Source organism: Gopherus flavomarginatus, chromosome 22, assembly GCF_025201925.1.
Source record: "Gopherus flavomarginatus isolate rGopFla2 chromosome 22, rGopFla2.mat.asm, whole genome shotgun sequence".
Lineage (NCBI taxonomy): Eukaryota > Metazoa > Chordata > Testudines > Testudinidae > Gopherus > Gopherus flavomarginatus.
Genome location: NC_066638.1, coordinates 19565991 through 19578401, shown reverse-complemented (window position 1 = coordinate 19578401; position 12411 = coordinate 19565991). Strand labels below are relative to the sequence as shown.

General features: G+C 37.5%; 1 protein-coding gene across 2 annotated transcripts in view; it reads left to right on the top strand.

The window, feature by feature from the left end:
- RLF (RLF zinc finger) overlaps positions 1-12032 on the top strand; it is a 104384-nt gene extending 92352 nt beyond the window's left edge. For both annotated transcript variants that reach the window (XM_050932283.1, XM_050932284.1), the window contains 2 exons: positions 488-629; positions 6837-12032. In XM_050932283.1, the coding sequence (XP_050788240.1) occupies positions 488-629; positions 6837-11612 (4918 nt within the window). In that variant the 3' untranslated portion in view covers positions 11613-12032. The remainder of the gene's footprint in view (positions 1-487; positions 630-6836) is intronic.
- Positions 12033-12411: the final 379 nt, after the last annotated feature.

Sequence of the window (12411 nt, the reverse complement as noted above, 5' to 3'; positions counted from 1 at the left end):
AGTTTAGTGTCCTTTTGTAGAGAAGCAAAGTTTGTGTTGTAAATTAAATGCATATTAGAGAAAATTAACTTAGGTTTAAACAGAGACTGAGAATGGTTGGATCATTACATTAGTTGAATCTATTTCCCTATGTTAAGTTCTCCTCACACCTTCTATGGGTCATCTCAATTATCACTTCAAAAGGTTCTTTTCTCCTGCTGATGATAGCTCATCTCAGTTGATTAGACTCTTCCTGTTGGTATACATACTTCCACCTTTTCATGTTCTCCGTATGTATAAATATCTCCTGTTTGTGTGTTCCATTCTATGCATCCGAAGTAGTGAGCTGTAGCTCACGAAAGCTTATGCTGAAATAAATTTGTTAGTCTGCAAGGTGCCACAAGTACTCCTGTTCTTTCTGCGGATTCAGACTAACACGGCTGCTACTCTGAAATCTGTTTCCTCACCTTGCATTATGTTTACAATCTGCTTTGAACTCTTTTCACAGGGAGCTGACTCTGTTCTGGAGCAAGTTGCAAAGAAGAATTGATCCTTCTTTAGATTCTTTTTTGGAGAGATGTCGGCAGTTTGGCATCATAGCTAAAACGCTACAACACTTATTCTTCCTAATTAGAGTGATACAATCTGAAGTAAGTAATTTATGTTGCAGTCTGCTGATTGCAGTTAATTTCATTTTATTATTGAGTCCATGTACCAATTGCACCGTAGAACATAACTTAATTTGTTGCTTTGCTATAACAATAAAATTTGAATAACTGAAGATTTTTAAAAAACATTCCAACCTAAGTCATAATCATACTTTAAAATTATTATATACATTTGTAATGCACCTATCAGTGTAGTACCTGGGAATATTTCTCGTAGATTGCTCAACTAACATTTCCTCAAACAAGAGCAAATATACCACAGCGCCATACTCACTAATGTTAAAATGTCGGTCTTCTTTGAAGTATAATTGTAATAATATAATTTTTAAAATGAGCATTGTTCCCTTTTTTCCCAAAAGCTTAATGGCTTATATACTATATACTGATGTTCAAAATGTGCAATAAAGAGCTGGAATAGGTGGTAAACAATGAGGTGTTAAAATTTGCAGATAAGTCATTTGGTTAGTCGAGATTAGAGAAGATTGAGGAACTTCAGACAGGATTTGAGTTAAAGCCAGGCAGTATGATGGCAGATACATTGATCAGCAGTGAAATCCAAGATATTGCATTTGATAATGTATTTGAGCTATGTACTTTGCTGAGTTCTGAATTAATTGTAAATCCCCACACACATACACACAAAATTTGGACATCACTGTGCATTACTCAGTGAACACTTCTATTATATGTGCAGCGAAAGTCTTAAAAGCAAACAATAATATGATGTTTGTTTGTTTGTTTTCTGTCCCAATGGAAATATTGGTGTCATTATATAAATCAATGGTACAGCCTCACTTGTAATGTTATATTCAACTGTGGTCACTATAACTGTAAAAAGTAATAGACGGATGCTAGAGGTGGGCAACAAAAGATTATTGTAGGCTCGGGAAGATTTCTGCATGAGGGGAGATGGAAAAGACTGGAATTGTGTAGTTTAAAGGTGACAAATATGGTGAGATACTATTAATAGGCAAAGCAATAGTTATACCTATAGTTAAGGTATCTTAATACTTTCTATTATAATCCTTTGTTTCCAAATGCTTATAACTTTTGACATATTTCAAGAGTTTGGACTGAAATTTTCCATGCTTGTTCTTCGCCTCAGACTGGATTTTTTGTGGGGGAAGGAATTAGCAAAAAAAAAAGTTAAACACTTTTGAGGACAAGGGTACGAAAAATAGGCTGATTGCTAATGGTAATATTTTCTGACCATTTTTTGAATTGCTCTAACGTCTTTGTAGATTGGAGCAGAAAATTGAAATGAGGTGTGAGAGTTGTCCTGAGTTTAGAGATATGCCTTTCCCTGTTCCTGTGAAAAACCATCCAGTTTTCATTGATTTAAATGCTGAAAAGCTATCGTTTGCACATGCAAAGTAGAACTTGATATATGTATCTTAAGTTTCTGAATGTTCCAACTCACTGTGCGTACTCCCAGATTCCACTGAGTTTCCTGCATCATGTGGGTATCTAGCACAGAGCTGGAGCTCAAAACGGTACACAGAAAACTGATGCTGCTACTGCTGCTTTTCCCCATTGAGATATCTTGTGACCTAAGTGTTCAGTTGCCTCGGAGCCAGGAGACCATAAATTGTAGCCTTCTCTCTTCTTCTAAGTAAATTCTGTGCACGTCACAACCTATTGAGTAGGCCTAAGAGGAGGAAGAGAAGTATCATTCCCCTCATTTTACAAATGAGGGGGAAGTGAATCTGAAGGGTTGCACAAGATGTCTTCTGACAGAGCTAAGAATAAAACCAGGGTCTCTGATATGGCTTACCCAAGCTTCATCCACTTAACCACAACACTTCTCTGAATGAATATGCTATGGCTTGTCTCCATTTTCTGTAAAATGGGGCTATTCCTGCATTCCCACCTTTGAGGTCCACACTTGTATAAGTACTATGTAAATGTAATACATTATTAACAAAGTGCACCCAGGAGTCCTATCTCTATTCTCTGCCCTAACTGCTAGACCACATTCCTTTTCCAGAATTAGGAATTTCTGTAGCTGTCTAGAAAACACTTGTATAATCTACAGGAAACAGCTGGTGCAGATAGAGGATAAAAGCCTGCTAAACACTAGTAATAGTTACTCTTTCATCTTAAGTGGTAGAGGGTTGACATTTAATGTGAAGGCTCTAGGTTCAAATCATGCTAAAGTATGTGATTGGTTTTTTATTCATTTAAATAAAACTAGGACATTCTTTACAAAAAGACATAAAGGTTGCAAAGGGAAGGACTCAGAAGTTAAGAAATGCCACATTTAGGGGCCTGATAGCCTGTACAACCTGAATTCTAATCACTTATCTGCAGGGCTGGCTTTAGGCCGCTTTGCCCAATTTCTCATGCCAGAGCCTCTTCAATTTTTACTCACCCAGCGGCACTCCGGGTCTTCGGCGGCATTTTGGGGGTGGGCCCTTCACTCGCTCTGGGTCTTCGCCGGCATTTTAGTGGCGGGTCCTTGAGAGCCGCCGAAGACCCGGACCAAGTGAAGCTGCCGCCGGGTGAGTATGAATCAGGCCCTGCACTTGTTAAAGCCAGCCCTGCTTATCTGCCTATGCATTACATTAGTCCTTAATTACACGGTCACATACTGTTTTTTACACCGAACCCTGACTTATTCAGTGCATAGGATGGACTGTACTAAAGGAATGAGACAGGGATGTAATAGTGTTGAGACTGTTGTCTCAAGGACCCTGCCTTATTAACTTCATATGGTGTTTAATGAAAAAGGCAGTGGTCTGCGAGAGGAAAATGCATGGTCTCATGGTTAAGGTGCTCATCTGGGACACAAGGGTACTGTATTCTATTCTTGGAATCGCCACAGACTTCCTTTGTTTTGCTGAGGGAAGTCACTTACATAAGAATTTTCAGATGTGACTGCTAATTGTGTGTGCCTCATTTTCTTGGTGCCCAACTTGAGATACCTGAGATTGATTTTTTTAGAATGGATGAACATTCAGAGCTCCTACTGAAGACAGTGGGAGCTGGAAGTATTCAGCACCTCAGAATAAGGGTCTCAAGTTGAGCACCCAAAATTCATGGACAGCTCCATAAATTTTGGCCTCTGTCTCTCTTACTGAGTTCCTCAGCTGTAAAATGGGACTAATATTTCTGTATCTGAAGTCTTGTCTGCTTGGAAAAGTTTTACTAGATATAATGATGTAGACACTCCAATTTCAGTATAAGAGAAGCTTTAAAAAAAAATTCAACTTATCACTTGGGAAGTGGTTTAAACTAAGCTGAAAAAAGCCACTTCATATTAGGATAGGAGCGGCTAAGTGAGGGTTGATACTGGTATAACTATAGCAGTTTTTAAATTCACACCTTCGTTTATAGCAAAAACTTTCCAGTGTAGTCAAGGCTTGGCAGGTGTGTTGTGAAGGTAAATTAATATTTGTAGAGGCTCAGATACTACAGAGAGAGAGTGCAGTATAGAAATCTAAAAATTGCTTTTTAAGTGCAGGGTTTGAATGGGGAGCAAATAAGGCCACAGGTTGGTTTATGCATTTGAAAAGAAATATTGAACAGCTGCCTCATTCATTGAGCATTATAGGATCCTTATGGAGGAGGGGAGGAATAGAATGTGGTCATATAGTTAGACACAAATGGAGGAGAATGAATGTCACACAGGCAGTCTTCATCTGGGTATTTCCCAACTTTTTGAGTTCTTGACTTTGCAAACTTTAATCTTTTAATAAGCTTTTGTAGGAAATAGTATAGAGATCAAGTATGACACATGAATAATTTAAATATTTTAGTTTACATATATTTGTGTGTATGTATGTACAAATGTGTTTGTGCTTAGAGTTAGAGAGATAAGGTGGATGAGGTAATATTTTTATTGAACCAGCTTCTGTTGGTGAGAGAGACAAGCTTTCGAGCTTCTTCCAGACTCTCTCTGTAAGCTAAAAAGCTTGTCTGTCTCACCAACAGAAGTTGGTCCAATAAAAGATACTACCTCACCCACCATGTCTCGCTAATATTCTGGGACCAGCATGGCTACAGCAACACTGCAATAAAACAGTAGAATTAAATTACATCATTAACAATATCAGTTACTTGCTATCATTATTTCGCTCTAATACATCTTATTGTAAATATGGTAACTTAGGGCTGGTCTGCACTAGGGGGCGGGATTGATCTAAGACGCAACTTCAGCTACGTGAATAACATAGCTGAAGTCGAAGTATCTTAGATCGAGTTACCTACCGTCCTCATGGCACAGAATCAACATCCACGGCTCCCCCTGTCGACTCCGCTACCGCCGTCTAGATGAGACGCGATATATCAATCCCCGAAAAATTGATTGCTACCCGCCGATACGGCCGGTAGTGAAGACGTACCATAAGTGCAGTTAAGTACTTTGTGCCTGGAAACACATTCTTATGTCAGTTTATGGAAACATTGTTTTTCATTTTTGTCTTTGTTGAACTGGAAATATACCAAATTTTAAAATCTCCATACAGATATTGTTTACACATTCTCACTACATTTTAACAATATCTTAAAGTACAATAATTGCTCAGAAGATACTGATTTGCTAACATTTGTAGGTGTTGCAGCAAAAATACAAAATATTTGCACTGCTACATAATGGACAGTCAAACATCAGCCACAGTCATAAACAAGGGACTAATAGTTAGGGCCATTATTTTATTTCTGTATCCAGCATTGGTGAGACACCCATTTTAAAAAGGATGTTGAAGACTTGGAGAGGGTGCAGAAAACAGACTCAAAAACTATTCAAGGGCTGAAGAAAATGCCTTACAGCATGAGACTTAAAGAACTCAGTCTGTTCAGTTTATCAAAAAGGAGATTGAGATGACTTGACTACAGTGTACAAGTGTTGTAATGGGTAGAAAATACCAGCTACTAAAGGGCTCTTTAATCTAGTGGAGAAGGGCATAAGAATCAGTTACTGGAAGCTGAAGGCAGACACATTCGCACTGGAAAAGAGGCACACATTTTTAACAGTGAGGTGATTATCCCATGGAAGTAACTACCAAAGGAAGTGGTGGATTCTCCATCTCTGATGTCTTCAGATCAAGACTGGATGCCTTTCTGGAAAACATGCTGCAGTCAAACACAAGTTATGTTTTAGCCCAATGCAATTTATTGGGCTTAATATAGGAGTAACTGGGTAAAATGTAATGGGCTATAACATGCTGGAGTTCAGACGAAGTGATCTAATGGTTCCTGCTGGCCTTGAACTCTGTGACCCTTAATTTGAGTATTAAGGGCATGCATCCTCTTGAGAGGAAAAACAAACGAGTGATTCACAGACTGGAGGATGTAAGGCTTGGGATGGCCAGCAGGCTTTCTTAAAAGTTTATACTGATGTAGTCAGAGGATGCCCGCTGACCTTAGTAGATCACAACTCCTCAATATCTCTCTTAAAAGGAATGGGGCGGGGGTGGAAGGGCACCAGCATTACCAATTTCTGTGTACCAGGATCATACCCTGGTGCACAGAGCCAGTCTGAGGATTTTGGGGAGAGTTAGTAAAATGATTCTTTGCTGTATATACAAACAATATTGACTGCATATGTGAATATACGTAATACCATATGGAATGGAGGGTGAACTTCAGATGTTTATTATCCCCTGGCATTCCCTCCCCCCCCAAAAAAAATAAAAAATAAAAATCACCACTATCCACAGAAGTGGATCCCAGTTACTTGTCCAGGGATTTACATAGTTGACAAAGCTTGAAAAACACTTGGAAGAAATTCAAAGAAAACCAACTAAAATGATTAAGGAGTTAACTTATAAGGAGAGAGAATAAAATAAATGTATATAATTTGACCAAACTACAATTGTACAAATATTAGAGTGAATTCTAAGGACAAAGGGGAATTGTTGTGTATTACTAGGAATAATGGAATAAAATTTGCCAAAGGAAAATCAGATTATTAGAAGAAAACAGCAGTGGAGGTGGGGGGCAGTGAGAGAGTTTGCCAAGAGCAATGGTAGAAGCTCAACATCTAAGTCAGAATTCTCCATTGGGAATTTTTTCTGCTGCCAAATTGCCTGTTCTACTAAGAGTTTTATAATAGCTATCCTAAACATTACTTCTAGCTTTAGGCAGACTTCAAGATGTAGATACAGTTGTTCCACAGTGTGTGATTCAGGGAAGAATGCATCTACCAACAAAATGAAAAATAACTTTTGTTTGTATTTTTCCACGCAGGCAGAAGAAGCCGGTCTTGCTGTGTCTGTTTTGTTATGTGTGAGAGCGCTTCAGATCAGATCAAATGGAAATGATGAGATGAAGACATCTGTATGTAAAACAATTGCATGCCTTTTACCAGTGGATCTTGAAGTTAGAAGAGCATGTCAGCTCACTGAGTTTTTGCTCGAGCCAAGTTTGGATGGATACAATGTGCTGGAAGAACTGCATTTGCAACCAGATCAGAAATTTGATGAAGAAAATGCACTGGTTCCAAACTCACTCCGTTGTGAGCTTCTGTTAGCTTTAAAAGCATATTGGCCATTTGATCCTGAATTTTGGGACTGGAAGACTTTAAAACGGCATTGTCTTAAACTCTTAGGGAAAGAAGCTTCTGATTCTGAAGATGATGTGAGTTGTAATGATATGTCAATCAATGAAACTGACTTGTTAGAAACTCTTTTGAGTGATTATGATGAGACTAAAGAACATAAATACTATGAAGGAGGAAAAGAGGCAGCAAATCAACCTAAAGAAAAAACAAGAGTGAAAAAGCCAATTGGATCTTCTGAAAGATATCAGAGATGGCTCCAATACAAATTCTTCTGTGTGTTATGCAAAAGAGAATGTATAGAGGCTAGAATACTACATCATTCTAAGATGCACATGGAAGATGGTATTTATACATGCCCAGTGTGTACAAAAAGGTTCAAGAGAAAGGAATTTTTTGTACCACATGTAATGGAGCATGTTAAAATGCCACCTAGTAGACCATACCGACCAAAAAAGAAAATACTGTTGAAAAAAGAGAGATCACCACAAAAGACCAGTACGTCCAGAAACTCTTCTGCATCATCAGAGGAAAAGCAGCAGCAACCACAACCATCTGAAAAAAACAGAAGTGACACACATGAATATGTCACATTTAGCCAATTAGAAAATTACCATCTGCAAGACAGAGACATATATCCATGTCCTGGCACAGACTGCTCTAGAGTATTTAAGCAATTTAAATATTTAAGTGTACATCTAAAGGCTGAACATCAAAACAATGATGAAAATGCAAAACACTACTTGGATATGAAAAACAGAAGAGAGAAGTGTGCTTTTTGCCGACGTCACTTCATGACATCCTTTCATCTGCAGGAGCATGAACGAGTGCACTGTGGTCCTCAGCCTTACATGTGTGTGTCTATGGATTGTTATGCTAGATTTGGGTCAGTTAATGAATTATTAAATCACAAACAAATGCATGAAGATCTACGTTATAAGTGCGAATTAAATGGCTGCAACATAATTTTCAGTGACTTGGGGCAGCTTTACCACCATGAAGCTCAGCATTTTAGGGATGCATCATACACATGTAACTTTCTTGGTTGCAAAAAGTTCTATTATTCAAAAACAGAATTTCAGAATCACCTTGCAATGCATAATATTGCAATAGCAAATGGAGAAGTGAAGGAGACATCAGTTAAACTTGAAGAGCCTATTTCAAAAGGCAGATGCAGTTATCTTCCTGAGTCTCAACTGGTTGATCAAGTAGATAATTTCAGTCCATATGAAAATCTTAATTTATCTGTGGGGTCAACAAGTTCTCAAGAAATCCTACAGATTAAGGAAGAAACTGTCTCTGACAATGACGAAACTGATAGTGAAAGCAACTGTAGTGTTTATTTTGGGAGCCACAGAACCTCTACTGTAGTAACCAAAAAGCAGGTATCCCCTTCGATAGAAACAATAACTCGGAATCAAACAATTCCTAGTAGTCGAATATCCCAACAGGGAGCCTTTCACCTTTCTGGTTTAAAAGAACAATGCTCCCATGTGGCAGTTTGTTTTGATGGGGAAAAAATTACCTGTGGTTTTGAAGGATGTAGTTCAACATACAAAAATGCCAAAGGTATGCAAAAACATCTTCGAAGGGCTCATCCATACCATTTCAAACCTAAAAAAAAGATGGGGATCAAAGCTAAAGATATTTTTAATCTAATCAATGATAGTCAAAACAGCAGAACTACTGGAGATCTTAGTGCAGATCTTAGGCATAATTCTGATACGAATACTGACTCTCCAGAAAGTCTGTATTGTAATACAAATTCTAAAGGAAAAAGTTGTCTCAAGGAAGAAATTTGTTCTTCCCCAGAAACTTCCTTTTATGAAGATTCTAAGGTGCCAAATACTGAAGATGCCATGTTGGAACTTCTGTTGGGCTTGAAACATTTAAGTTTAAAGTCTAACTTTACTGCAAATTCTTCCACTTTAACACACAAGCCTTTTTTAGGGTCATTACAGTCATATCCATCAAATGATGCCAAGTGTCCTCAATCAGTTGTCAATGAAACTACCTCAGAACTTAATTTTCAAGAGCAACAAGACAACTTACCTACACAGTATCTCACTCAACTGGCAGCTAAACCATTTTTCTGTGAACGGCACGGTTGTAAATATGAGTTTGTGACCAGAGAAGCTCTCTTAATGCATTATGTTAAAAAACATAATTATTCCAAGGAAAAAGTTCTTCAGTTAAATATGTTTCAACATCGGTATTCACCATTTAAATGCCATATTTGTCAAAGATCATTTACAAGAAAAACACACCTTAGAATTCATTATAGAAACAAACATCAAATCGGCAATGAGAAGATAACTCACAAGCTGTTTGCTAATGAAAAATGTGAGCACATAGGTGCATGTGCAGAGGGCAAGCTAAAAAATAATGCAGCTTCAACACCTGGTTGCTGTACTAACGGAGATGAAGAGTATACTGAACAACCTGAGCAATCTACTGAGCAGCTATGCCACCCGAAGAAGGAGGAGTGTAGTTCTGAAACTGATTTGGAGTCCAGTGAAGACACAGATAGTAATGTAACTGGAAGACCCTCTAAAATATCCTCTCTAAACAGCCACAGGGAAGAATTGGAATCAAGAGAGGGGAGAGGAAGTAAAAGAACAGTTGCCAAAGGAAATTTATGTTATATATTGCATAAGTACCACAAACCATTCCACTGTATTCATAAAAGTTGCAATTCTGCCTTTACCAATCAGAAAGGCTTGATTCGTCACTATAGAACTGTACATCAGTATAACAAAGAGCAGCTTTGTTTAGAAAAAGACAAAGCAAGAACAAAAAGGGAACTTGTCAAATGTAAAAAAATATTTGCATGCACATACAAAGAATGTAGTAAACGCTTTTTATGTTCTAAGGCTCTTGCTAAGCATTGCAGTGACTTTCATAACCTTGATCAGTTAGAGGATCAAAAAGTGCTTTGTGAAACTGAATCTGCAAGATTTCGATGTAACCAGCCTCAATGCCCTGCTGTATTTCATACTTTTAACAAGCTGAAACATCACTTGATAGAACAGCATGCTAGTGAAGAAGAACTAAACAAAGACTTTGAAATTCATTGTGACCTTAATGGCTGTGATAGGATTTTCACAAATTACAGCCATTACTCTCAACATGTGTATTTCTGCCATAGTGAATATTATGGTAGTCTCTTTGGAAGTCATAAAGAGGAGCAGGATAATCTGCTTAATGATAAAAATGAACAAGACTGTTTGAAAGATCAATATGATGTAAATGAGAATGAGAAGCAGATAAAAGAAAAATGTAAGAAAATTGGTAAAAATAAAGAAAAACATTTGATTCATTTTAAAACAAAGGAGGAAGCCCTGAAAATGTGCAGAGAGAAATCTAACCAGACTCAGTACCCTTGCATGGTTCAAGGGTGTCTGTCTGTAGTAAAATTGGAAAGCAGTATTTTGAGGCATTATAAACGCACACATCAGATGACCAATATTTATATAGAACAACAGACTGAGAAACTGGTAGTTTGTGTTAAAAGTGGTACAATGGTTAAAAAGGAACCCTCTTCGGAAACAGAGCTATTGTTAAATAAAGAGGAAGCCAGAGAGTTTAAAAAGGAAAATACAGTGCACACAGACAACCTGCATGAAAATGGAAAACATTGTGTACCAAACACTGCTTATGATTATCAAGGTACAGGCAATGAAAATCAAAATAGGAGTGCAGCAAATAGTGTGGTTTTTGACACGGGTGCTTTTTTGTATTCAGGCACTTTAAAATATAACCATAGTTCAAAAACCAGTTGTTTTGAAGAATGTAGTATAACAGAGCCTTTGTGTAAAACTGAAAGTTTGCCTGAAAGTAGAGAAAACAGTTCTTATTTTAACAGTTTACCTTTGCAGTTACCAAGGGAGAAAGAGACAGAAGGCTGGCAACACAGCAATCAGAATGCTAAAAAAAATTCACCCCACACCACAAGAAACAAGTTTCAGAAGCATTCAGTGTCCAGACCATTTGATTTAAAGGCATATAAACCAATGGGATTTGAATCTTCATTTCTAAAATTTATTCAGGAAAGTGAGGGAAAAGATGATGATGATGATGATCAACTAGATGAATGGGAGTCCCCAGAACAATTTCAAATAGATGGCGTCTTACAAAAAGATAGAGACTTACAAAGGGGTGTGATAGTAGACAGCTTTGTGTGTGAAAACACAGAAGTAAGCATACCCCAAAATCATGGACCTACAGTGCATGGGCAGCTAACAGAAATACAGCCTTTATTATCAACGGAGTCGACATCTGTCCCTTCTTTAGAAAACTTGAGGACCATATTGGATAAGGCACTAACAGACTGTGGAGACCTTGCCTTAAAACAACTCCATTATTTACGACCAGTAGTTGTCCTTGAGAGATCCAGATTTTCCACACCCCTTATAGACTTATTTCCAACAAAAAAGTCAGATGAACTTTGTGTAGGAAGTACATAGGTAGTTTGTTTAGAAACTGGCTTCTCCACTACTGCTATATGGAGAGAATTGCAAACTATTACAGAAACTGGTACAGTACACACACTGTTTAGGTTAGATTAAGCTGTTTTAATTCCATGAATGTGTCTGTCAAAAAGTATTAGCTAAGTTAATTTAGCTCCCCAGTTTCATTTTTTTTAAATGAAATGTGCTGTTTTTGGTGCTAATTAACACCTCAGAATACTGGGGGCTTCCTCTTGCAAAGTAAGTGTGCATGATTATATATGAAACAAGTACTAGGGTACCAGGGTTTGGGGAAAGATGGAGTTCTTACGTGACTTGAATGTGCACCTAAGGGTGCGTTGTGTAACATATTGTACACTACAGCATCTTATATTTTTTGAGTTATGAGTTTCAATAAACTACAATTTTTCACCCGTATTTGATTTACCCTACAGTAAATCTTCATAGTTTTTTATTACAGAAGTTTTAATTTGGTTTACGTTTGTTTGTGGTAAGTGAAATTGTTCAAACATCTGAACATAAGAAAATGAGATCACCAGCAAATGAAGTTGTTAATCAGCAATAGTATGAACTATAGCCCTATTTTACACCTCAAGACTGCTCAGTGAAAGGAATGAAACCCGGATAGTACTGCAGAATGAGGAATCAGAATTCAAAGTGAAATCTAGTAGATTTATCAAATTTACAATTTCTTTGACAAAAGAACTCAAGAAACAAGTGGTTAATTCCAGGATGAAATTTTCAGAAATCTTTATTTAAAAAAAAAAAAACATTTTGGAAAAGAGACCCAAACAAG